At 49.3% G+C, this 27,872-nt stretch overlaps 1 protein-coding gene across 1 annotated transcript in view; it reads right to left on the bottom strand.

Moving 5' to 3' along the window:
- Positions 1–11,636: 11,636 nt before the first annotated feature.
- The window catches only part of LOC133372951 (basigin-like), a gene marked incomplete at its 5' end in the record, with an annotated part of 80,424 nt that continues 64,188 nt past the window's right edge, over positions 11,637–27,872 (bottom strand). Inside the window, 7 exon segments of the mRNA XM_061602214.1 lie at positions 11,637–12,701; positions 13,884–13,953; positions 14,800–14,824; positions 18,090–18,257; positions 18,260–18,356; positions 19,568–19,704; positions 21,097–21,185. Coding sequence (XP_061458198.1) covers positions 13,896–13,953; positions 14,800–14,824; positions 18,090–18,257; positions 18,260–18,356; positions 19,568–19,704; positions 21,097–21,185 — 574 coding nt within the window.

Genomic DNA, 27,872 nt, shown 5'->3' with positions numbered 1-27,872 from the left:
GGTCCGGGAGGGCGGAGGAGCTCCCACGTGTAAGCGCAGTCTACCTCCTCCCCCCCATGTTGACCGATGCGCGCACAGCCGTGGGCGGGCGGGCAGGATATCCCTGGTACGAGGCTGTATGTTGTGTGTTTGGGCTGTGGGGCGGGAGGGGCAAGCCAACACTGAAATGCACTCCCCTGTGCTTTTACGATTAGAAGGGGTCGAACGGTTAGAGCGCTAATGCTATAGCTCGGGTGCAGAGCATCTGCGTGCGTGCAGAAGGCCCCTTGTTTGATCTCTGGACCCTCCAGGTGGACTGCAGAGTCTCCCTGCCTAAAACCCTGGACAGCTGCTGCCGGTTAGTGCAGGCACTGCTGACCTAGATGGTTGGAAGTGCAACCCAATGTTTCCAGATCTTCCCGCCCTCTCATGCGAGCTCCCATCGTCCCTGGCTATTTGCTGATGCTTGGTGGGGCTGATGGGAGTTGTAGTGCAGCCGCATCTGGAGGGCCAAAGGTTCCCTACATCTGGTGCAGGAGGTAGCTTATCGAGGTCCCCCTTCAAGGACTTTCCAACCAATGCCAGAGTTGTACAGTTGATAACCTTTAAATTTCTCGGTTGCCTTTCAGACTACGGAGACCTCTGCCCGCAAGACGGAGGGTGACCCAGGTGCGATGCCAAGTGTCTGAACAACAGCTCAACCCACCTCTGTAATGTCCCGGTAGAGCTTACGTCCTGTATAGCGTTGTATTTATTTTTTATTTCTTGCATTTATATCCCAGTTTTCCTCCAAGGGGCTCAAGATTGTGTACATGGTTCTTCTCCCTCCCCATTTTATCCTCACAACAACCCTGTGAGGTAGGTTAGGCTGAGAGTTAGTGACTGGCCCCCAGTCACCCAAAGAGCTTCATGGCTGGGTGGAGATATGAACCCAGGTCCCCTAGGTCCTCATAAGCCAACTGGATAGTTTGGGGCTAGCCAGCCCCTCTCTTTCTCCCTCAGGCTAAACTACCTGACAGGGTTGTTGTGAAGACAAAACAGGTAGGGAAGAAAGTGTTTTAGCCACCTTGAGAGGAAAAAAAAAAAAGGTTAGCATATTTAGTACTCAGTCTGGGGTCCAGGAAATCTCTTCCCCCCCCCCCCCCCCCGCCAAAGTGCTTTTGGAATAAACTCACTTTGTACAATTCTACCGATGGCCAGTATTGTTGAGGGTTTCCATTTATGGAATGGCTGGTGCATTTTCAAGGGGGGTGTTTGCACATACACACGCTGCAGGTCACACACAGGACCAGCTGCTGCACGGGACGTTGGGCTTTTCTCCTTGGTTAAAAAAAGCAGCCCAGCGCTTATTTACGGTGACACAGAGTGAAAATGGTAGACCCTTAAGTGGGGACGGGTTGGGGGGGACACACGGTCAACCCACAGCTCATTCATTGTAAGTCTGTGTTGGATCGTGGTAAGGGCATACAACCCCCCCCCTTTTTTTTTAAATCATCTTCCTTTGTTGAGTTATCAAGCAGCTTTGCAAACAAATGTCACTAACCTTCCTTTAAAAGAAACAAACCAACCCCGCCTTACCTGTCCAAATGTATTTCTCTTAGCAATGTGAAACTCAACCACTTTTCCTTTTAAAGCAGGGGTTTGGAGGGGCAGGGATTGAGCCAGTTTTAAAAACGCTTTCCCGGCTAACCAGCTGGAGGTGATCCTTCCTTGCCCCGGGCAACTAGGCCGCATGGCTGTTTACCATACGGGTTATAAAACCTTGGTTGCCTCTTTAAACCGTTGCCAACCCCTTGGGGTAGAGTCCTACTTATAATGCCCTACAGGTAGAAAATGGGCCATAACTAATGGCAGCAAGAGCCCACAATCGCCTCCTGACATTCAAACGTACTGGGAGGAAAACTCCCCCCGATATGCAAGTCGGAGATTGCAAACTGCGTCTCTCTTGAATACGCAAAAGATGTTTGCTTGGGAAATTTTTTAAAACAGAAGGGTCACCTAGGACGATTCGCTACACAAAACCACCAGCAGCAGCGACAAACATGACAAAGAGACTTTGCACCTGGAGAGATTTTATCTCGCGCTATGGGTGGGAAAACACACACACACACACGTGAGAGAACACAACAGTGAATCAGAAGAGAGGGAGGATGGCAAAGGTCGTTCTGCTATGTCTGGACACTCATGGGTTCACCCATACCCCTTGTTTCATGCAAGGCTCCAGCGAGCCTCTGGCCCTAAAATAGCGGGGCGATGGGGCGTAGAAGTTTATATTTCAGGGAGGTTTCTCTCTTTTACAGGGGTGGGGAGGATAAATTGAAATAGCCGGGCTCCCGGTTCCAGGTTCTAAAATCCTGGGAGGGGCTGTTTGATGGAGAAAGGGAAATAGACACGACAGGCTGAATCCAGTTGGGCCCTTTTGTCCGTGGAAGGTCTAACCGGTGTGCCCCTGCAGACGTTGGTAGACCACAGCTCGCATCACCCCTGGCCGTTGGCTACGCTGCCTGAGGCTGACGGGAGTTGGAGTCCGGCAGCCTCCCCATTGTCAAGGTTCACAATGAAATCTGAGACGGAGGAGACGTACAAACTGCGTGTTGTCGTGAACTAAGATCAGCTCGGAGTCGACCCTTTGGAATTAACGGGCCTAGGTTCGCCACGTCCATTAATTTCAATGGCTCTTATCCGAGGTTCATTTATGTTAGGTCCCTCCCATAGAAAGGCCTTTACAGCGTTACGTTTTCAATCTATGCCTTCGGCCTTTCTGGATGGGAGATATGCGAGGGTCTGTTTATTTAAGACATTGTATATGTAATTCAGGAGAAGTTGAGGATGTTGTCCATTATTTATTGAGATGCCCATTGTATAATGCACTTAGGCTCAAACTTTTTTCTCCACTCCGTCACGTGCTGTCAAACAGACCACTGCTGGAGCAAACTTGCGTTGTTGCGCAGGGAAATTGAGAGCTAGATATTTAAAGCAAGTGCCGTCCACCTCCCAGGTGTCCTTAAAGTAGTATTCTTAACTTTAAATCCTCCCCGGGGGTCTTAAGATACTCAAATGGGGTGTTATTGTCTTTTTATTATGTTGTAATGAGTTTATGAATCTTAGCCTTTCTTATCTTAGGATGCTGTACTTTTATCGCTGGTAATTTTAATGTGCTTTTTAAAACTTTCTTCTTTTTGTATTGTATTGTGCTGGCCTTTGGCTAAAAACAATAAAGATCATCATTCATTTATGTTAGATGCAATCCAGCATAGTGCACCATCAACTCACTGATGCCAGATGTGGAGGGGTTGGCCACTAGCTTCAGATGGCGTTAAAAGGGGGGGGCACACAGAGGAAAGTTGGGCCCTTCTTCTGGCTGCCTCTCACTTCCAACCGCACCCTGAGGAGACAGGTGAGCCTGTAGAATCTACTCCCAGATAGCACAGGTGAGCCTGTAGAATCTACTCATAGAGAGCACCTGCAGCAGGAGTTTGGAGCCAAGGCCTCAACTATGACCTCCTGGGAGGCTTTTCCCAGCAGCCAGGGTGGCCTAGTTGGGAAGAGCTGTGGGTAGCAGAGCCAAAGGTTGCAAGTTCAAATCCCATGGTGAGATCTTTTCTTTTCTAGTGGCCGCCCAGGCCCTTTGGAGCCTCAAATATTAGTTCCGAAGAGTTCCTCCCAACGGCTGGTGTAGCACGGCAGGATGAGAACTTGGCTTGGGAAGCCAGAGTTTGAGAGTTCAAATCCCCGCTTGTGCTCCTGGGTCTGAAGGGCCAGCCAAAGATCACCCCCGTGAGTGGCTCAGGGGTTACGTGCCCCGCCACCTGTGTAGCCCTGGGCAAGCTGCACAGTCCCCAGGAGCCCAGTTGCCCCCCAGCTGGCAGTTGTTGCGGACAAGGACGGGGGTGGCCTGTGCAGCCGTGGCAAGCTGAGCAGGTCCTGGCCAGCTGGGGAGGACAGCCTAAGTAACCTGGGAGCAATAGTCAAGCTCCCAGGTGAAAAAATCTTGGGACTTAGTCTCTTGGGACAAGAATACAGGCCGCCCCGGCCGCAAAACTCTACTTTTCCCCCCCCTCTTTGCTGCCCAAGGCTTCCCCCACCCATCCTTCGAACGACAGGGAGGGGCACTTCGCCTTGGCAGGGAGGGGTGATCTTTGGCTGGCCCTTCAGACCCAGGAGCACAAGCGGGGATTTGAACTCTCAAACTCTGGCTTCCCAAGCCAAGCTCTCATCCTGCTGTGCTACACCAGCCGTTGGGAGGAACTCTTCGGAACTAATATTTGAGGCTCCAAAGGGCCTGGGCGGCCACTAGAAAAGAAAAAATCTCACCGTGGGATTTGAACTCACAGACTCTGGCTTCCCAGACCAGCTCTCTACCCTGCTGTGCTATGCCAGCTGTTGGGAAAAGGTCTTCGGAACTAATATATGAGGCTCCAGAGGTAATTTCAGCAGGTGTAGCTTCCATGATAAGTCGCACTTGCTGAAAATTCTCTTACACGTGACTCTTAAAGGTGCAGCAGACTTGTTTGGGCAAGCTGTCCATCTGAAATGCTCCTGACATTTCGGATTTGGCTCCCACATCACCCAGCCTTGTCCCTAAAGTGGAACTGATGCATTAAGACACCTCCATTTCCTGTTTTTTTAATTTCCAAGCTTTGTACAAAAGCACTTGTATGTGCACTTTGCCACAACTTTCACTGCCGCTGTTTCCTTCGCTCGCTCACTCTCCCCCCACTCCCCCTCCATGCGCGCTGAAAAAACACAACCTCGTTGTGGTTCTGCATGCCCCTTGCACGGAGTTTCTTTTTGCGCAGTGATTTACCAAGTGCTTAGGAGCACTCTCTCCAACGCTAAAATGCCGTGCCGAAAGAATCTTGCTGTAGTCGTCACGCCTCCAAAGTCTGCAGCCTTGCAACCGACCGTCTCCGCCAGCGCTATTGCGATTGCTGAAATCTGCAGGAGGGATCCTAACCTCTGAGGCGATGCCTTGGGTGGGGCCCAGGCAACGGGGACGAGATGAAAGAGAGAGAGTAAAAACACCAGGCCGCTGGGGTTGCCTAGAGAGTTGTTCTTCAACCTTGGGTCCCCAGACATTGTGGGACTACAACTCCCATCGTCCCTGACCGCTGGCTGAGGAGAACGCGAGTTGCCGTCCGACAGCATCTGCAGACCCAAGGTTGAGGGACGCTGGCCCTCGGGTAATGGAGATGACAAGGTTGCCTTGGCCCTGGGTGAACAAGAGGCCTCGGCGATGGGGACAAGATGAAAGAGAGACACCTGGCTGCTAGTGTTGCCTTGGGAACTGGGCCTCAGTGAACAAGCCTCTGACGTTGCCTAGGGGCTGAGGTTAAAAAGGCGCGCTCCTTTCGAGGCACGATGACAGACGAGAGGCTGGCCTACCTTCCCGCTGCTGTGGCTGTTGCGGAGGAGGTTGCTGGGCTGTTATCGTGGCTGGCTGTTGCGGGAAGGCCGGGCTGCCCGGTCCGTAGGCAGTGGGCTAGGCGGCTGTGGAAGGAAGCGGTACAGAGTGACGGGCAAGTCCCTTGCGTTGGCCGAGTGGCGGGGCCTTAGCCCAAGAGTGAACACCAGGCCTCCAGTGTCACCTAGCCCGGAGAACGCCACGCAAACATCATGCTGTAGGCCAAGGATGGGGAATCTGCGACCGGGGGGGGCGGTGGGGAGACACTGGAGTTAGTTCACAGTGAAAGGCGAATCTACCAGGTTTGCACTTTCTGAAGCAAGATGAGAAAACAAACAGAGACACCCTTCGACATTCACATTCATCTGATGGTTGCAGTTCTCTAACCGACCCACGTTTGCAGAAATGCGTACATTAGGAGAAAGTATGCACAAGACTGAATATATTGGTGAAAATAACATACAAAGATGCACCACATTAGGGAAGGTTGTTTGCACATTGCGTAAAACTGCATACAAAAATGTGTTTATTGGGAGAAATCTGCACAAAAATTCTGACGAATTTCCGTGAGGACTACAATCATCATCATCATCGTTGCTGCAGCATTGTGGAGAACCGAAGACTGGAAAAATGAGGAACGGAGAGAACCGAAATGCACAGTGCCTTCTGTCCCAGCAATGGACCAATCTGTGAGTTTTGGTTGTTCCAGTCTGCTACATTTCCACATCTGTTGATGATTTTTTAAAAAGTCCTCATGAACATTTGCCAGCATTTTAGCATACCTTTCTCCTAACGTTCACATTTTTGTATGCAGTTTTACGTAATCTTCACGTTTTTACAAGCAGTTCTTCCTGACTGTGATGCATTTTTGTGTGTGCTATTTTCACCAATATGCATTTTTAATGTACACTTTCCCCTCACAGACACATTTGTTGTTGGAGACCTGCATCGTAAAATCCAGAGAAGTGCGGATTTTGAAGGATGGCTGCGTTTCAGGACTCGTATTGTTTCAGTGTGTGTGAATTTGATACATTTGGCTTTAAATGCAAACTGAAACGATGGCAACAACATGTCAGATGACTATCGACACATACGATATTGAAAAGCATGAGCCGCTGGGCTATTTCTACTGGATTGCTGCACTGAAATCCCGCTGTTTCCTCCGAGGAGCTTGTGGCGACCTACACCCGACCTACTCCCTCTCCCCATGTTGTCCTGACAGCAACCCCGTGAGGTAGTTTTGCCTGAGAGACACTGACTAGCCCCCAAGGCCAGGGGACGGGGACGGGGGGTGAATCCGAGCCTCCCAGGCGGGGGTGCTCCGTTTGGACTTATGTCCAATTTTATCCTCGCAACGACCCTAAGAGGTAGGCTAGGCTGAGAGACTATGACTGGCCCACAAGGTCACCCAGGGAACTTCACAGCTTCTTGAGGACCTTTTTCTGTAGACATGTCTATGTTTTTAATCAGCCAGTCACTTTAATGATTTTGTTTTTATTATGTTTTGTATTTTATTGTATAGATCATTGTACAGCGCCACGTTACACTGTATGAGCTGGTAGCATGTAAACACTTTCACAACAAACAGACAAGCCAAAGTGAAGTGGCTCCCACCTGGCTCCTCTGGGAGGATTTGCTGCGGTGGAGGCCTGTGAGTGGCATCCGTCTCCCTTGGGATCTGCAAGGAAAAGAGACCAGCAGTGACGCTTGCAAGAGAGGGTGGGAAGATCTGGAAACATTGGGTTGCACTTCCAACCATCTAGGTCAGCAGTGCCTGCACTAACCGGCAGCAGCTGTCCAGGGTTTTAGGCAGGGAGACTCTGCAGTCCACCCGGAGGGTCCAGAGATCAAACAAGAGACCTTCTGCACGCACGCAGATGCTCTGCACCTGAGCTATAGCATTAGCGCTCTAACCGTTCAACCCCTTCTAATCGTAAGACCGCAGGGAAGTGCATTTTAGTGTTGGCTTGCCCCCCCGCCCCGCCCCTGAGCCCAAACACACAACATACAGTCTCATACCAGGGATATCTTGAGGTGGTCTGGACTGATGTGCGGCATGGTTGGGCAAAGAGAGGGTGGGCTGCATTGACCGCACACAACTGGGAATCCCCCTGAGGCAAACAGAGCGGAAAATCTGGTCCCACGACATAGAGGACTTTTCTCTTTCAGGCCTGGGGACTTTGTCAGTCCCCATTGCCTTCTGGAGGCCACATGCAAGTGGTGTCCAGGGCCAGAGGCAAGAGTGGGCGGAGCAAAAGGGGTAGAGATGACCTTTCACGGTAGCTGATTTTCCACACACCCTCCCCCAAGTATCCTCCATCCAGACACAACCCGGCCAGGCACAAGCGGCCAAGGAGGTTGTGAAGAAGGGCCAGGGAGTGCGCAGCCCGGGGAGCGGCAAAAAGGCCAGGGAGAGCGGCCCGGATCTGCAAAAGCGGCTCTGCCTGCGTTCTTGCCCCCAGAGTTTGGCAATTCTGCGGCAGACCGTCTCTGAAAGGGAAGGCTCCGTTTGGAGGGATGCGTTTGCCACCCACAGCCCTGCCCTGCCGACGTCTGCTCGGCCTGCACATGATCTCCGTTTGAGTGCCTGTCCGCATCCAAAGAAGCTTCAAGCTGCGCGTCAACCGTTAAGCATCCGGACACCACACTCAGCCAAGCAGGCGGTTCTCCTGTTCAAGGCTGCGACAAGGGGGGCCATTCCCTGCCTTCGCAAAGTCTTTATCCCCTCAAAGGGTTTTAAAAATTGTCCCCACAGGAGGGCGCCATATCGCTATCTTCCCATGTTTTTATCCCCCACGAAGCGCTTCTCAATTGTCCCCACAGGAGGGCGCCATATCGCTATCTTCCCATGTTTTTATCCCCCGCAAAGCGCTTCTCAATTGTCCCCACAGGAGGGCGCCATATCGCTATCTTGACATGTTTTTAATCCCCCCAAAGTGTATTGAAAGTCGCCGCAACGTTTGTCCGCGGTTCTGTTATTCTCCCCGACCCGTCCTCCCGGCAAGGAGCGACAGCCCCTCCCGCCCACGGCTGTGTGCGCGTGGGTCAACATGGGGGGGAGGAGGTAGACTGCGCTTGCACGTGGGAGCTCCTCCGCCCTCCCTACCTGCAGCAGCTCCTGGGCGTTGGCCACGGCGACCTGGACTTTGCCTTGCTCCGTGAGCGCTGCGGGGTCCCAACGCGACCCCGACCCGAAATCCCCGTTGCCCGCCGCCATCCCCGCAAGAGCGCATGCTCCGTCCGCCACGAAGGAGGAGGAACAGAGAGCGAGAGGCAAGGCGAGGAGGCTGGGGCGTCCCCGCGCGACACTTCCGAGACGCTTGCGCCACTCCGACAAGGCCGCGCCCGGGCGACCTTGCTGGGTTCTTGTCAGCCACCCTCATTCCCCTCCTGCGAGCTGTCATCTGGCAGACGACGCAGGATTTACAATGCGGGGCACCCTCCCTCCCCTCCCCTCCGCAACAATTCAGTCCCGCTCCCCCTCGCCCCCCAATCCTCTCTCGCAGGTTGCTAAGCAACGGGACTCTGCTCCTAAGAGGAACACGCAAGCGTGGTCTTGTTGACAAAAGCACCGGCTCCCTTTTCCTCTCCCTGTCCGCTGATTGGACGGTGTTCACCATAGAGTTGCGAAAAGAAGAGCGACTACCCCCCCCCCCGCGGAGCCAAAGAGGAAGCGGGTTATACTACGTCAGACCGTTGGTCGATCTAGCTGAGTTCTTGTCTGCACCAAGATGCCGTAGGGGCGCATGCGCAGTGCGCCATGACGAAAGAGGGCGGTAGGACTACAGGCCCAGCCGGATGAAGACTTTAACTCCCAGCAAGCCCCGCTTGATCGTCACCGAAAGCGACGCTCCTAAAGCGACTGGGAATACCCGTAGAGATAAGATAAGAAGGCTGTTACTGGTCATGCTCGCCGCTTCCGGTGCGTTTCTGATGTTATGCGACTACATTGCCAAAGAGGGAAAGGGCCCGCTCCGGTGTGGATTTTAAGCGCCTGCAATGACAGCGGGGAAGGTTGCCCTCCTGTGGGGATTTTAAGCAACTACATTAATTGTGGGTTTTATTGTTTTATATTGTATTTTACTGTGTCAATGTACGTCGCCTAGAGTGGCCGTTAATTCGGCCAGATAGGACTCATAAATAAAATTTTATTTATTTATTATTATTACATTGCCAAAGAGGGAAAGGGCCCGCTCCGGTGTGGATTTTAAGCGCCTACAATGACAGCGGGCAAGGCTGCCCTCTGGTGGGGATTTTATGCAACTACAATGTGCAAATGAGTGTATACATGCAAAGGGTGCCATTGCTCAGTGGCATTTGCTTTGTGCGCAGTAGGTTGCTGGTTCGATCCCCGGCAACATCTCCAGGTCGGAGTGGGGAGAGACCCCTGCCTGAAACCTTGGGGTGCGCTGCTGCCAGTCAGTGCAGGCAACACTGAGCTAGATGGACGAAGGGGTCTGGCTCAGGAGAAAGGAGTTTCCTAAGTTCCACAGTCCACTCGGATCCTGAAACCCCTTTTCCACCAGCAACTCGCTTCTCTTTAGCATACCTTTGACTTCAATGTGGGTCAAGGGTCCGACCACCTCCCTAGATGATCTCCTGCTTTTAATGTATTTAAAGAATTTATTGTTGGTCTTTCATGTTTTTAGCAATGTGCTCAAGTTCTTATGTTAGCATCCTTCTCTGTCTTCTTGCAGTTATTTTGCCGGCGTTTGCATTCCTTTTTATTCTTCTAACTTGGACAAGACTTCCATTTTTTAAAAGAAGCCTTCTTGTCTCCAAGAGCATCTTTGATTCCGCTACTTAACCCTGCTGGCATCCCCTTGCCCTGGTGGCACCCTTCCTGATCTGCAGCGAACACGCCAGTTGAGCTTCTGATATTGTTAGGTTCAAACAGCTGCCAGGCGCTTTGCAGTGAGTACACCTTCTGGATTTTGGCCTTTCAATTTCCCTTTTTATCAATCCCCTCGTTTCCCTTTTTCCATCCACACACGAGAACAGGCTGTGATCAGTGTCCTATTTGGGTAACAACAAAGAACTCCCAAACAGGCAGGCGTGTCCTCTTCGGAGATAAGGCCTCACTGCCAAAATCTCGTGTCAGAGGGAAGCTTTGAAGGTTACGCAGTTGGGTCATTTGATCAGGCTCCATGAATGTTTTAAAAGCGAACACCGCATTTTTATTTTTGGCAGTCAAGATAAGCAGCCCAGGAAACTCTGCTCAGTATTTCTCAGCTTCCATCTGCAACTATTTTTTTTAAGGGTGCATGTGTGGAAAGAAAACTCCCAAGACCCAGAGGTGGAATCCTCAGGTCGGTCCCCTTGCAGACTCTGCCTCTACAGAACAGCACCATGAAGGCAGTGAATTATTATCCACTCCATCAACATGGAGACTTCCACCTGCTTGTCTCGTGTGCTGGTGAGATGGCAACCCCCCCCCAGTTTGCACCTCTCCCCTCTTGGCTTCATCTCACGCCACACTTGGGACCCACAGCTACTCTCTGTGGGTTTCCCCCCTCTGCTACAGTAAGTGTAAACCTAGGCTGGCTTCCCACACATCACTTCACATTAAACATCAAGGTTCTAGTCCTCAAAGCTCCCATTCTCCCCAGCTGCTTCAATTCATTTTGTTTTTTTCATAGGTTCCCTCCTTAGCCCTAGCTCCGACCCACGCCTTGTTCCCCTCTATACCAAGAATGGCCGCCTTTTCCCTTGACCGAGTACTTCTCTAGTCACCTCCACCGTTTCCTCTCTCTTCCTCCTCTGCTCTTGGTTAACCTCTCGGCCTAGTCTTGCCCTTTTCAAGGTAGATTGTAAAGATTTGTGGGGCAGGCCCCGCATGCCACTTCACCTGTGTAGCCCAGTGCGCAGAACACCTGCTTTGCATGCAGAAGGCATCAATCCCCAAGGGCCACTTCAGGAGAGACTCCTCGCCTGAAATCCTGGGGTGCCGCTGCCAGCGAGAGTAAACAATATGCAGCTGGCTAGACCAAGTGGTCCGACTCAATTTAAATCAGCACCAGGACCGTGAGGACTGGAATGTTAATCTTTGAGGGGGGGGGAAGATTCAGATCCCCTGCCTAAAACCCTGGGGAGCAGTTGACAGTGAGCATAGACACTACGGAGCTAGGTTATCTGAGGCAGCTGGTGTCAGGGAGCGTTCGGTGTTCCTAACCAAGCAGTTGGGAAAGAGCTTTGGAGAAATTTCTGGACCAGAGAAATGTATAAACTCCACAGCAGGGGAAGAGGCCAGACAGAGGGGGAAAAAAGTGAGTCTGCTTTATTTGGAGCTCGTTTTGAAACAAGCAAAACTATTTCCAACAGTATCCGCACAAAGGGGGCCGCCCCGTGAATCTCTTCTCCTTTCAGGCTCTGGAGAGCCACTGAATGAGAATGGCCCAGGTACTTGGGGGTGTCCTGGTCCTAGCCGCTGCAGACCCCTGGGCAAGTGGAAGAAGCCATTTAACACCCCCCACTATCTGCCAGCCCCACAACAGTGCCACCACCAGCAGCAAGAGATGAAAAGGACAGAGCACTGCACAGCTGGAAATTAAATGCGTCAGCAACCCCCCCAGCCCAGCTCTGGCTTCAAGCTTTGAGGGAACAGGGAGAGGAAATTGCTGCTCACTTCTGAGCCTCTCCGTGGCACAATTATATGTACGTACTTTTTTGTAGGGTGGAAAGGGGTCACAGGAGAAAGCTGCAAGGGGTCAAAAGAGATTTTTTGTGACAGAAGATACAAAGCTTTCTCCCTTTGCCTTTCGCTCCCTCCGTCTTATCCTGGCCAAACGAGTTGCTGACCACCGGGCATGGTGTCCTTCCCAAACTTGAGGGTCATTCTTAAAAAAAAGGTTGGGAGACAAGCCTCACTCTACTGCTCCGTTGAAATGGGACCACTTTTCGGCAGCTCCTCCTGTGGTTTGCAGCTAGAGAAAGAAGCCACTGACTCGGGGGTGGCAGGGAGGCCAAGAGAGGAAGGTGGACCTTAGCTGTCCCTTCAAACACGCCTTCCGTCGCATGGATTTTCTTTTCCTAAGTTCCCTCCCCAACACCCGAGGCTCAACAGTGAGAATTGTGGCAAAAAGGACCAGAAATAAAACCACACGAAACCATAGGGGGAGTGTTAAAACTTATGGGTAAAAAAAGACTGGGTTTTGTTCCTTTTTTAAAAAAAGAAGAAATCTTTTACTCTACGATTTTAAGTTTCTCTTAAAAAGTGAAGTGAATTGATCTTTGCGACGATGCGCTAGAATATTCTTGGTGCTACCACATAGTACGGGTGGAAGGGACACCGAAGCGATCTGCTTAGCTGTCATGTCACCTGAAAGAAAGGGAGGGAAGGCGCACAATTAGGCCTTGCTCACCACAGCATGCCACTCTGGAACAGACTGCCTTCACATTGGGAAAATACAGGCAGAACGTAACCATGCTTAAGGAAAATAACCCATAATTTTTACGTCAGAAAAGCCAAAACCACAGTGAAGGATTCCCTCGAAAACTAGTACGAGAAGCCCTGGTTTGAAGAGTTTGTAAACCAAGGTTGCGCTGGACAAACCATGGTTAGGCAAGTCTCTCCTCCCAGCCCTCTGGATTCCCAGTCTGCAAGCTGACAAACGGGTCCTGCTGGTGTTTCCCCTGAAATACACCCTCTGTGGCACAATTGGGATGTTAGCCAGGGTTAGGGCAACATAAGCCATGGTTAGCCCTAACTGTGCTTATGTCTGTATTGAGGGCAAAGGGAATGTGAAGACATGTCATCGTTAAGAGCAGATGCCTAGTTTAATATAGTTGCTGGTATTTAGCTGTGTTAAGGGATGAATACCCTCCACCCCACCCATTTCCCGAAATTCCACCTTGGCCTCCTCTGCCCTCAAAGGATATTCCATGACTATGGCTTAGCCTATCAAGCTCAAATTAACTATAGATGCCTACTCATAGGCATTACGCCTCTCCCCATCTTACACAAGCACAGCTCAATCCACAACAGCATCGCCCAAGTCAGTGCCCCCATCTGTAAAATGGGCGTAAGCAAGCTCCTCCACAGGACTACAGCAACCCCAGGGAAAAACACTAAGAATGTATGAAGCATTGACTGTGTTATCGTCTGTGCCTGACCACCATCCATTAGCCCATGGGAGTGACCAACCACATTTCTATCTCGCCCTTCTCAGGGTGGCACACTTGTGAGGAGCAAAGCAGCATCACCCCACAACAACCCTGCGAGGTAGGCTGGGCCGGGAGATGGTGACTGGCCCAAAGTCACCCAGGGACTGGTGTGTGTGTGTGATGGCCGAGTGGAGACTCAAATCCAGGTCTCCTGGGGCCGAAATCAACTACAGCACTCTGCAAAGGCTTCTACTCAGTTGACCGCTGGAGTAATTTTCTACGCCAGAATGGGAGAGGGGGGATTGCTTTTGGTTCTGGAAGTGACTCTGAAAGCGCAGGCATGTCTGGGAGAGTCCACTGATCTCCCCCCCCCCACCAGCCCAGACTGTACCCTCACCTTGTCCTCTGCTTAATTTGCGTTCCTCTGGCGCACGTTCTTGTCCTGATAATTTGTGGCATTGCTTTTCCTGGAAGGGGAAACAGGAGCAAGGGCACACACGTGAGACTCAGTAGAAATCTTGTCAAAAAAAAATAAAAACAAGCCCTGGACGAACCCAAAAGAGGTGTTGGTGCTCCAAGCAGAAACAGCCACCCCCAAGTTGATCAATGCAAGTTCTCTCCCACACACACCCGGTCATACTGCTAGAACTTGGGCCCAGCCGAATGTTGGACGATTCAGGACAGGCAACAGGACAGATTTCCTTACACACAGGACAGAGTTAAAAATATGGAATTTGCTCCCACAAGAGGCAGAGTTGGCCACCAACTTGGATGAGCTTTAAAAGGGATGAGAGACATTCACGGAAAAAGAGGCGGCCACCGGCGGCTTCTAGTTCTACATCCACTGTTGGATCTGAAGCCCAGTTGAAAGTGGGGAGAGTGCTGTTGCATTTAGGGCTGGGGTGGCCGCTGCGGCAACGGGCCCTTTGGCCTGATGCAGCAGCCAGGCTCTTCTGATGTTCTTCCAGAGGGGCGGTGCAACACCACCACCAGAAATACCAACGGCTAGGTCAGCCTTGCAGCTGCAGGCTGATGAAGGAAGAGGGATGGCTCCTCTGGAACTCAGGCCCACTTGCAACATCACTAAGCATTTAAAAATAAATAAATTGACAGAGAGAGAGAGAGGGAGAGAGAATATAGCCAAAATAACTCGGGGCTTTTGTAAGGAATTACGCAGCCCCCTTGGAGAGCCTTCAGGCCGCTCGAGTGGTGAGATTGTTTCTGCCCGTTTGACACCGTTTACATCATTTCCCACCCACAAGAGGCACAAATGATTCGGCAGGAAGAAAAGACAGGATCGTCTGGGTACTCACAGTGGGGCGGAACCTCCATCGTCATCTGTGGGTAGATGGAAGCGAGGGGGAGAAAAAAAGGGAAGAGAGTGTTAGGACACGAGTTTTGCACGCCTTCCCATCTCTCCCCTACCTCAAGGCCACCTTGAACACAAGCCTTCGCCAACCTCGTGCCCGCCAGATGGCTGGCAGAACACACACGCATGTGCGGCAGGCAAGACCACCGCCAATGATGCCGGGGGATGGACGGACAGGGACAGCTGGAGCTCTTCCACGTACCACAAGCAGGAAACATGCGGCAGAAGGAAGGATCAGCACAAAGATAATTGCAGCAAGGATGCCACACCATAAATCCAAGGTTTGTTCTTTTCTTAAAATCACACACAAACCTTCCTACCCATTGGGGGCTTCACCATCTTAATCCCCCCGTGATCAGACACTTGGCCTCCCACCCTGCTTTCAGCACTGGAGGGGGGGCGGCGAAATGCCTGAAAACAAGTCTGTATTTTAAAAGCATTGGTGGGGGCAGCCTGTGGCCTCCAAGTCCTGCTGCTGCCGCCGCCACTGGTCTATAGCTCCCATCATGCTCAACCACCGCGCCCATGCTGGAGCTGGTGAGAGTTGGGGGGCCCAGCAACCATCCCCTGCATTGCAGGCTTCTTTTTTTTTTTTTTACAATAATTTTTATTCAAATTTTCATAAAACATAGAAAACAAAATCATAAAACATTCAAAGACAAAAAACAAAACAAAACAAAAATGATTAAACAAAAAAAAATAAAATGTTGACTTCCCATTTGTCACATATCAAATCAGTTATAGGTCTACAATATATAACAATCCTGTCTCTTAAATCATATTATAAAATCACTTTCCTCCAGTAGTTATCTTAATTAATCATCAAATCTCATAAACATTACTTTATTCTTTCCACAAAAAGTCAAAGAGAGGTTTCAATTCTTTAAGAAATATATCTATCAATTTTTCTCCAAATAAACATGTCAATTAATCCATCTCGTTAATAATTATAATAATCTTATTGTCATAACCATAGTCCAAATAAACATTTCGATTAATCCATCTCATCAGAATCTGTTAGGTCCAATAATTTCAATAGCCATTATTCCATTATCCCTATTAGTTCCATCTTCCATCTTCAATAGTCCTGTTAAGTCCAGTAATTTCAGTGTCCAATCTTCCATTATCAGTATTCCATAATAATCTTGCTGTTGTAGCCATAGTCATATAATAAGAGTCTGATGGGAATTTCCTCTATCCCAAATATTTTCTTGCCATCCATTCTGAATAAGTTGCTGAAACATTGTTGTAAATTCATATCTGTGTTCTTCTTTTTTAGAAAATGCACTGGCTCATCTCTTAAGAATTTTTCCATTGTCACATGACTGCAGTTAATTCCATAGATTTTCTCTATATCAAGCTCCATCACATCATTCCAGTCCAGAAGATTATCCAAGCCATTGATAACTTTATCTCTAATATCTTCATTAATTTCTTCAGAGATAACGTTAAATTCCAAACAGTAGATTTTATTTCTAAAATCCATAAACTCCAGATCTTTTTCCAATTCCACATTTGTTCCAATCTCCAGGGCTTGTATCTTCCCTTTATTTTTTCTTTTCTCATCTCTGATCTCATTCTCCTCTCTCACAGGGTCCCCTATTTCTTTAAACTCCTGCGTCATTTTGCTCAGTTCAATTTTCAGCTCCTTACTACCCTGTCGCAGGGTTTGTTTCGTTATCTCAATCTCATCCATTATTTTCTGAAACATAATTACTTCCAGATTCTCAGCCACTTTCTTGATTGCCATTTTTAAAACCACGAAAACAAAGCAAAACAAAAATAAAGAAGAACCACTTCTTATTTCAGCAACAATTGGGTTAATATTCCAGGCTTGATGACATCACAGTATAAACAGAGCAACCTGCCTTATCTCTCTATGTCCAAGAATGCAAAATAAATTTAGTTCCCAGCATCAAAACAGTTAGTGACGTCGTGAAGAAGCAGATTCGTCAAAATAAAATAGACCAAAAAGAGAATAGTCCCAGACAATATAATATTCCTCGGAATAGAAATCAGGAATAGAAATCCCTCTTCTGTTTATTATCTTTAGAATGCACTTCCAGGACAGCTTTTTGCGACAGAAACAGAGATAAGCTGTTAATTTCGTGAATAACAGAGAAGAGCTATATCTCACCCAGAAGTTGTCCAAAGCCGATCAATCTGACAAATCTCCTTTTGCTGCAACAATTTAAACCAAGTAAAAAAAATAATAGAAAGAAGGGTGCTTGCCTGTTAGTCCGTTCTCTCTTTCAAGAAAAGATAAACGTATCGCTTAAGCAGATAGAGCTTGTTAGAAAGTCCGTCCGGCATTGTTGGCTGGACCTTATCTCATAAATTAATGAAATCCAGTCCTCCCAACAAAAACAGGCTTTGAGGTTGATCTCTACGTTTCTCCCTGCCCGGGAGAAATTTCATCAGTCAAAAAAAAAAATGTTCTGACTGATTTATATCTGAATAAGCTTCTTTTGAGGCGGGAGCCCGTCCCAAAAGCAGGCACAAGCGAAGTCACCCTTCCCGGAAGTCCGCATTGCAGGCTTCTTGAGGCAGACTCTTCAGCAGCCTTAGTCCCCAGAGATGGCTACAAAGTACTTGCGAAGATGCAGAACGTAGAGGTCCTGTTTTTAAAAGAATTAACGGCTGGATCTACCCTTAGACCTCAAGTGCAAAGGACTGTGGAGTTTAACAGGCAGTTAAAAAAGGTCACGCTTGCAGCAAATGCACAGTGAGGAGAGGGGAGGGGAAGGAGTGAAGGGAAGTGCACCAGAGCTGTACGGGTAAACGCTTCATTTTATGATGGGCAGAGTTGTTAAACAGGTACGATGGACACTTCCATAGTAGCTGCAAAAATAAACATCTCTGGCCCATTGTTTTGATCAGCCACTAGTCTGTCTGTTTCACGAGACCTTGGAAAGAGAAAGGGGAATGGGCCGAAACCTCAAGGAACAGAATGTTGGCGGCCCGTTTCCTCTCTCCACGCTCCTTCCTTTGCCTACCTATGTCATCCCAGACAACTGCTGAGAAAAGCGGCCAAGAGAGGCACGATAACGGCAGGTTAGCTAGCCAAAAGGAAGCAGCTGCAAAAGATCCAGGGCTCTTGGTTGCAGCCGCACTGAACTCTGGAAGGAGGTCCGTACTCCTGATGGCACCCCGACTCACTTTCCCTGTTTTTAAGGATTCTTCCTCTCTCCAAACGCAAGGCCCGTCGTCCCGCTCGCTCCCTGGGCGACTTACCATCAGGGACCTGGTTGGGCTGCCTCCTCTTCTCATAGATGAAGATAATTGTGACGAGGACTAGCACTTCGGCCACGATCCCCAGGAACGGCCACAGGGCTGCCAGGCGGCTGCGCACCCGCAGGCCCACCAGAGCGCTCCCTTCGCCCAGGTCGTTGGTGCCGTTGCGCCCGGGTCCTTCTGAAGGTTTAGGGAGACAATCCGCAGTTCTGTCTTGTTGCCTTCAGATTGAATGAAGAACCGTTCCTCGGAGCCATTGACGATGAGCTGGGGGAAGGTGGGGAAAGGAGAGAGAGAGAAAGAAAAGGCGAGATTTGTCGGACAGGGCTGTGTTTTGGATTGAGGGGCCAGCAATGCAAGGTCCTTCAAAAACCACAATCCAGTGTAAGCTCAGCCTTATATTTCAGCAAAAGCCTGGCAGCCGGAGGGAACGAGGGGACAAGCGAACGAGCAAGCAACTCAAATCTAATTTATGATGAAACAGTGAATAAAAGATATAAATGTGCAAGACTTGCATGCGTAAGCAAATGGGTCCTGTTCACCACAGTTGCCGGGCCTGACTTGGTCTGCCTCTAACAAACATATGCCCTATTGAAATTCTCTAACAATACCCAGGTCCAGAAGTGCTGCTTCCTGTGCACGTTTAACATTTTGCCTCGGACGATCCTAGACGGTGGATTTGCCGAAGTTCCTCTCAAGGATCGGCGCTGCCTTTGCAACCTCTAAGAGCGTGAAGTGGTCTCTCGCGTGTTTCTCAATTGTAGAGTTTATCAAGGGGTTAAAGACCGCCTGATTTTCCCACTAATGAGGCGATTTCCTTGTCAAAGCCTTAGATGCCCTTTTGAGCCTCTTCCTTGATGGGGGTCTTAATAATTCTATTTTAATAATGCTATTACTGAACGGGGGGCCACTTAGCTTAAGGTGGTAACATCTCTTAGACCTGCTATGATGGAAAATGATGATGGACTGCCTTCAAGTCGATCCTGACTTATGGCGACCCTATGAATAAGGATTTCGTGGTCATCGGCGTTCAGAAGAGGTTTACCATTGCCTCACTCTGAGGCTAGTCCTCCCCAGCTGGCTCAGCTTGCCACAGCTGCACAAGCCAGCCGCTTCCTTGTCCGCAACTGCCAGCTGGGGGGCAACTGGGCTCCTTGGGACTCTGCAGCTTGCCCACGGCTGCATAGCTGGTCCATTTGAAACCCCAGCATCGCCACCACATGCAAGAGAGCAGAAAAACTCAAAATGCTGGGATGTATCTCGAAACCTGTGCCTCCCCCCCGCCCGGGTGTTTCAGCACAGCCAATGAGTCAGAGTCCAGCAACATCCAGAGGGCCCTAGGAGACTGAGGCAGCAGAACAGAAGCGGCGAGCGCGCGCGTGTGCATGCTGTCAGCACCATTCCCGCTGCACAGAACCATTTTGCCAGGAGAGGGGCACGGGGGCGCAGAAGGATGGTTGCTTCAGCAAGAGACTCACCTGGAAGGCCTCGCCCTCCACCTTGAACCAACGCCAGTGGGTGACAGCAGGGTAGGAAGTGCTCTTGCACGTCAGCAGCCCCATGTCCCCCTCGTTCCCGTGCTCTGACTTCTTGTAGGCGACCACGTGCGGCTTGACTGAAAAAGGGGAGAAGAGAAGCGAGGTGGGCCCGGGGAGCAGCAAAGGCCAAGGAGAGCTGGTTGTTTGCAAACTATCTACTCGCCTATGGCAAGCAAAGGTTTTCCAGCAGGGGACCAGGGAGGTCTGTAAATTGGTCTCTGCCTCCTTCACCCCCTTGGTTCTTTTTCCTTCTTCTTCTTCTTCAGGCTACAGAGGTCACTAGCAGATGCAAAACCTCTGAGGGCTAACTTCCGCAGACTTATTTGCAAGACCGCAGGAACATAGGACGTTGCCTTACACCGAGCTTGACCACTCAGCCATCTAGCCCAGGATTGTCTATCCTGACCGGCAGCGGCTTCTCTAGGGTTTCAGAGCAGGGGGAAATTCCAAGCCGCTGTGGATTGAACCTGCAACTTTCTGCACTCAAAACAGGGGCTCTACCCGCTGAGCTCCTGCCGTTCTCCTTCAGCCTCAGGGGCCGTTCTGATACCATCCCAAGCTTGTCATCAGAAGGACTTGGTAACTTTTCAGCACCAGTGCACGAGCTGGCTTCCCTCCCCCTTCCTTCTCTCCCTTTTTCCTTATGAGTTCCTTTATGTCTTGTCGATCGTAACCCTGAGGGCAAGCACTGCCTTTACGACTTATTTTCCCCTTAAGTTTCTAAGTAGTCATGTCCACTACCTGGAACAAAAACTAGCCCTGGGGCTGGATCGGGGCAAAGGGGGCCCACCTCGTCCAGCGCCCCGTTCTCACAGCGGCCAACCAGATGCCCCAAAGGGGAGCCCCGAAGCAGGATGTGAGCGCAGGAGCAACTCTCCCCTTCCTGCAGTTTCCAGCAATTGGGATTCCGAGGAAGACTTCCCCTCACCATGGAGGCAGAGCGTAATCGTGACGGCTCGTAGCTGTTGACAGCCTCCTCCCCCTCCATGAATGGGTCTAGTCCTGTTTGAAAGCCGGCCAAGTTGGTGGCCGTTGCTGCCTCCCGTGGGAGCGAATCGCAGAGCTTAACTGCGCTGTCTTTCTCTTCCAACAGGCGGGGGGGGGAACTCTTATCCATTTTCCCCCCACGCCATGCATCATTTTATACACTTCTATCACGTCACCTCTTTCTAGCCTCTCTCTAACCTAAAAAGCCCCAAGTGTGGCAAGCTTTCCTCACAGGGTCTACTCTGAGCAGGGCTAATGTCAGATACAACCCTTTGGCACACCTCCATCACGGCTAAAAGAGTAAGGGGGAGGCGATGCGTTTCATCTCAATGCGGACCCGAAGGTGAGAGGCCAGCAGCAGTTCAATCGCCAGCGAAGTGGCCACGCAATCATCATCATCATCATCATCATAAAAGTAGTACTAGCAGTAAAAACAAGCCCTTTGGCAGAAAAACGGCAGCAGTTTTGTGAAGGCAACTCACCTTTCACGTACACGGTCCCTTTCAAAGGGGGCACTGTGTCAAAGATGCAATGGTATTCCCCTGAGGTCTCGTGATCCACTTTCGGGATCCTGGAACGCAAAAACAAACAAGCAAACGAGTGAGGAGGAGGAGGAGGGCGAGCAAAGCACACACATGCACAGAACGTGTTACACAAACCGGCGACTCGGAAAGATGCCTTCGTGGGCAACGTGGGAGCTTTAGAATGGGGTGGAACAAAACTGATTGCGGGATCAGGGTAGATATTCTACCAAGTGCTATGAGAAGGAAAGAAAGGAAATCACAGGGACATCGTCCTCATGCAAGAATATCCAAGATTTGCTGGCTTTAGCTGGGTTTATCGTTGAACAGCCCAATCTTCTCCAAGTTCCCCTTTTGAGGGAGGTTGGAGGGCTGCGTGACAAAGGAGGGGACCTACTCAGTGGTGGCTCCGTCTGTGGAATGGCCACGGCGACCTGTACTTTGACTTGTTCCATGAGCGCTGCGGGGTCCAGCCGCGACCCCGACTCGAAATCCCCGTTGCCCGCCGCCATCCTCGCCGCCCCCGCAGGAGCGCATGCGCCGTGCGCCACGAGGTGGAGGGACAGAGAGCAGGAGGCTGGGGCGCGACACTTCCGGTGCGCTTGCGCCACTTCGACAAGGCGATCTTGCTGGGTTCTTGTGAGCCACCCACATTCCCCTCCTGCGAGCTGTAATCTGGCAGACGACGCAGGACTACAATGCGGGTCACCCTCCCTCCCCTCCCCTCCGCAACAATTCAGTCCCGCTCCCCCTCGACCCCCAATCCTCTCTCACAGATTGCTAAACAGCGAGAATCTGCTCCTAAGAGGAACACGGAAGTGTGGTCTTGTTGACAAAAGCACCGGCTCCCTTTTCCCCTCCCTGTCCGCTCATTGGACGGTGTTGCATGCGCCGGGCGCCATGACGAAAGAGGGCGGGAGGACTACAGCTCCGAGCGCCCCACCGGACGAAGACTGCAACTCCCAGCAAGCCCCGCTCCATCGTCAGCGAAAGCGACGCTCCTAAAGCGACTGGGAATACCCATAGAGATAAGATGAGAAGGCTGTTGCTGGTCATGTTCGCCGCTTCCGGTGCGCTTGCGCCAATCTGACAAGGCTGGGCTCAGAGGACCTTGTTGGCTTGTTGTACTTGTAAGCCACTCTAATATGGGGGGCAATGCAGGACTATCATTCGCCTCCCCCGCCAATTCAGCCTGGTTCCCCCACACGCACACACTGCCAATCCGGGGCTGCAGATTGCTAAACGGAGGGGATCTGAGAGTGGCCTGCCCTTCAAGCCCGGGCCAGAGGCGGTTGAGCGGCAACAGGATTCGTGTGGCACCTGAAACACCAGCGTTTATTAGGCCAGAAGCTTGGAGGGACTCATTAATTTTATGACATTTATTTACTGCTTGGCCAGGTAGATTCGAGCGGAGTACAAGTGTGTGTGTCCCGCATTTTACCCTCACCGACCCTGCGAGGTAGGCAGTCTGAGAGGTGGAATTTGGACCCTGGCACGTTTTTTAGCCCCCCAAAGCGTTTTAAAAGTTGCCGCCACAGGAGGGAGCACTTTCGCTGCCTTGGCATGTTTTTTGTCCCTACCGGGGGTCTCTCCCAGGCCTACCTGGGGATTGCACCCGGGACCTTTGCATGCACAGTAGGGACTCTGCTCCAAAACTGCAGCTATTCCCCTAAACATAAAGTAGGTCCTCCTTATTGTTCTGAATTAAGTCTAATTTAAATAGGGACATAGAAAGCTGACTGGTACTGACTAAGAAGATTGCTCCCACCAGCTCAGTATAGTTGCTGGTTCTTCAGCGACTCTCTCCTAATAAATAATTTTTTGTATGCAGTTTTGACAGATGTACACATTTTTGCAAGCAATTTCTCCTAATAGGCTGCATTTTTGTATGTCATTTTTGCTAATGTGGTTCATTCTTATGCATGCACCCCACCCCTAATATATGCATTTTTTAAAACATTGCTTGGTTAGAGAACTGCATTGCAAAAGAGGGATGTGAATTTCAAAGGGTGGCTGAGATTCGGCTCTCATATCATTTTGGAAGGTACAAATTTGATACATTCCGCTTCAAATGTGAATAGAATCAAATTTCTCCTCCTGTACACAATATTCCAAGTCCTAGAGTGTGGTGTGGTGTAGTGGTTAAGGTGGTTAAGGTGTTGGACTAGGACCTGGGAGACCAGAGTTCGCATCCCCACACAGCCATGAAGCCCTCTGGGTGACCTTGGGCCAGTCACTGCCTCTCAGCCTCAGAGGGAGGCAATGGGAAACCCCCTCTGAATACCGCTTACCATGAAAATCCTATTTGTAGGGTCACCATAAGTCAGGATCAACTTGAAGGCAGTCTGTTTTATTTTTTGAGCACTCCAAGGGTTTGAGTGATGTACTAGGATCTGGAAGACCAGGGCCCTAATCTCTGCTCAGAGTGCTGGCTGATCTTGGGCCAGTCACTCACTCTCTGCCTAATCTACCTCACTGGGTTGTTGTGAGGATAAAATGGAGAGAGCGTACGCTACCTTGAGGTCCTTGGAGGAAAGGTGGGATATACATGTAATAATTAAATAAGTAAATAAAAATATCATAATCTGTGGGGTGACCGCACTTGGAATGCCATGTGCACTTTGACTGCCTCACCTTGAAATGGGACATTGTAGAGCTGGAAGAAGTCAAGACAAGGGCAACGAAAATGATGGAGGGGTTGGAGCGACTCCCCTATGAGGACAGGTTGCAGCATCTGGGGCTTTTTAGTCTAGATCAAAGGCGCAGAGGCAGGGGGCACGATGAAACGGATCCTCTAGGACTCAGTTGGGTCATCCAGTGAAGCTGGATTGGTCGGGGATTTCAAGAGAGCCAACAAGGGGGACCTCTCCCCGTGGTGCATAGTTGAAGAGATGTGGAGTGAAGAAATTCATGGAGGAGGAGAAGGCTATCAATGGCCACTAGCCACAGTTATGCTCTCCCTCCAGTGTGGGGGCAGTAAATGCCTCTGGATTATTGGTTGCTGGACATCACAAGAGGGGACAGTTGTTGTGGGGCTCAGGTCCAGCTTGCAGGCTTCCTAAAGGAATCTGCTTTGCCCCTGTGGGAGCAGGACGCTAGCCTCAACAGGCTTTTGGTCTCACCCAGGGCAGCTCTCCTTACATCCTTATGGATGGCTTTTAAAAAGGTATTAGACAAATTCACGGACGATTGGGCTATCCGCGGCTGCTGTCTGTGCATTCCAGTATCAGGGCAGTCGATTAGATAGATAGATAGATAGATAGATAGATAGATAGATAGATAGATAGATAGATAGATAGATAGATAGATAGATAGATAGATAGACAGGGAGACAGGGAGTCAAATCAGAGCCAACGTCTTCATGGTGATTCATAGAGAAAGGGCTCGATCCCTGCTCCTCCTCCCAGCTGCAAGAGAGGAGTCTTTAAATCAAGAGCTACAAAGCAGAATTCATTTGTGTCTTTCTGTGTCTGTGTATCTTTCATTACGATTGATACATGAGCGTTTCCTCTGCAAAGCGGGTTGTGCAAACTGACCGGCGGCATTTAAAATATTGTGGCAAAATAAATAAAAGAGACAGCTCTGCACGTTTATTGTTATAAAATTTATAAAAATTGTTACAAAATCAGGGCACCGTTGCTCCATCACAGAAACCTCCAGGGGAGTCCCTGTTCGGATTTTAATGGGTCGGCTGATTAAGACGGCTTTTGCCTACCTCGGCTGCAACTCCCATCAGTCCCTGCATCTGGAGGGCCCCAGGTTGGCGAAGCGTGGGTTAGGGGCACAATCCTATACTGACTGCAGGGCTTGAGGATTTTACAGAGCCCAGTTGCCGCAAATGCCCGTCCGTGAGAGCTTCGGGCCAAAGAGCAACAACACAGTATATGTCTACAGGCCCAGAGCTGACGGTCTCCCCGTGAGTAAGCAATCGCTGATGCTCCTTCACAGCCAGCAGCTGTGGTCAGGTGTGGTTGAGGAGGCCAGAGTATATAAGGCCTCTGTTTTGCACTTTCTACGGAGTCGGAGGGTTTGCCCTGTGTCGTGCCTGGGGAGATCGGCCTTGTTTCTGGATTATGTTTTGACCTGCGTGGCTTCCCTGTGGTTTGTTTGGACTGTGCTATGCTGGAACTCCTGTCTCTGCTGGAAAGTGCTTCTATGGAAAGCTGATATCCAGGCTGGATTACTATAACGCACTCTATGTGAGGCTGCCCTTGAGGTTGGCCTGGAAGCCGCAGCTGGGGCAAACTGCAGAGGTGCGACTGCTCACTGAGGGAGGACATTGCCAACATGTCACCCTGCTGCTGAAAAAATGACTCTAGCTGCTGGGCCAAGTTCAAGGTTTCAGTTTTGGTGCACTAAGCCCTAAATTACTTTTAAGCAAGCAGGCAGGCAGGCAGGTGGGGGCTGGGGGTCCTTGAGTAAAATTGAAGAACGCAGGCTTGCAGCAAAAAGATAGGCCTTTATTGGATGACAATCATATGCTTGGTCAGTCTCCCTCTTAGTGAGTGGAGAACTGCAACATGGCACTGGTTGCCTGGGGTTTTTATACATTTCAGGACAAAGACTTTAGCATCTACCAATCAGGAGTTAACACATCAGTATGACATAGGCATTACTGTATTGCACAGGTATTTGCATAGGCATTGCATAGATACTGTACTTCTCTGCATCATGTTCTAGTGAATTTGGCAATGTTCAGTACTTCACATGAAAGTACATTTTCACAATGAGCTAAGCACTCCAGCTAACGAGCTAAGCATTTTACCTACTGCAATTCTTTCTACGTCTTAGAGATACCGAGATGTTCAGCACGGTGTTCGTTCGTTCATTCATTCATTCATTCAACTACACTTATATTCTGCCTTTTTGCCATGGCAGCCAAGGCAGTTTACAATTTTAAGATCCTAAAACAAGTAAGTAGAATAGAATCTAGAGCGACAGAGACTTCTCAGGCCAACTGACGGTCTCTTCAGCAGCTGATGGCACGAGCTGCCTGGGCTCGGCTCCGTTGTTGTTCTGTTATCTTATCTATTAGAGCAAAAGCTGTGCCGAACAAACCAGCACAGAGGGAAGAAGACAGCTCTAAAAAGAAAAGGATTCTGGCTAGCTACTGAACTTATTAAACTATTAGAAACCTTTATAGCTTTATGAAAGAATGTTTTTGCTTATTGTTTGCATATCATAATTTCTCCATCAGTTCCCTGCTTCGAAGCTAGCTATAACGCTAGCTTCACACATTCTATTTTATTCATCCTGGCCCATTCAGTCTGTAAAGTCTTCACCTTAGCACATTCCTCTACTATCCACGTTTTCATGTTGCTATCATCAATTCTTTGATTATAACAATTCTTTGGTTATAACATACAAATGGATCAATGGGAAAATATGTGGAAAAAAGGCTTGAGATTTACACTATGCTATAATCTTAAAGAAAATTTCTATAAAATGATGTACCGTTGGTACATGACTCCAGAAAAGTTGTCAAAAATGTATAGTAATGTTTCTAATGTTTGTTGGAAATGTAAACAACAAGAAGGATCATTTTATCATATGTGGTGGCTGTGTAAAAAGGCAAAATCATTTTGGGCACAGATAGGTAGGAAGATGCAAAAAATTCTAAAGATAAATATTCAGTCAAAACCAGAATTTTTTTTATTGGGTTTTATGGATAAACAAATAGAAAAGAAATATGGAAGAATAATATTATATATGATTACGGCAGCAAGATTATTATATGCACAAAAGTGGAAAATGGAATCAACACCAACAACGGAAGAATGGCTATTGAAATTAATGGACTTAGTAGAAATGGATAAATTGACATGTCTACTTAGAGAAAAATCGACAGATACATTTCTTAAGGAATGGAAGCCTCTCTTAGACTTTTTGTTGAAAGATCAAAATAAAATGATGATATTGGGATTTGACGATTAACTAAGACAGCCTATGGAGAAAAGTGATCCTGTATGTATACATTAAGGGACAGGTTTGATGTATATTATATACTTATAGCTGATCTGCGACAAATCGGAAGTCAACTATTTTATTTTTATTTTTTTTGTTGTATTGTTATGTTTTTTGACTTTGTTTTGTTTGTCTTTTGAAAAATTTGAATAAAAATTATTTTAAAAAAATGAATATACTTATGCAGATGTCTTTTCACTCCTTACGCACAGCTGCTTTGTCTTGGACCCTTACGCTTTCTTCCTTCGGATGTAACTGTGCCATTTGGGACAGGATCCATCTTACCAGGGCCATTAAGATGATGACCAGAATCACTAAAATCACCACAATGGGGTGTAAAAGGGATAAACCTCTTCTTGCCCCTTCACTCAAGCCCAGCAGTCCATCCCACCGCTGTGTGTGTACCTATCTGTTTAATCTTGGCTGTTAAACAGCAGCACCTCTGAGCCAGGCTGGATCTCAGAGGAACAACGAAGAGGAGGCTTCCTTGCATGATGTGCTCTGCGGTGGTGGCAGCGTGCGAGGCCTGTGGTGACGGTCGCCCACACACCCTGGAATGAAGACTTTCACAGAAGAAAGTTGGAATAAACGGCCCTAACTTTATTAAGAGAACAGAAGGAACTGCGGCAGAGAACTAAACACCTGCAGGCTGAATTTCAGCAGGAGCAAGAAAATGCCCAAATACCTGCTTTCAGTGTTTGGGCAGCACCACCCCAGCTTGAACCCAAACCCCATCTTTACAACAGGGAGAGGTTCTCATCACAACAAAGAAG

This window comes from Rhineura floridana, chromosome 18 (assembly GCF_030035675.1).
Source record: "Rhineura floridana isolate rRhiFlo1 chromosome 18, rRhiFlo1.hap2, whole genome shotgun sequence".
Lineage (NCBI taxonomy): Eukaryota > Metazoa > Chordata > Lepidosauria > Squamata > Rhineuridae > Rhineura > Rhineura floridana.
Note: the sequence above shows the minus strand (reverse complement) of the source record. Positions and strands in the feature narration are given on the sequence as shown.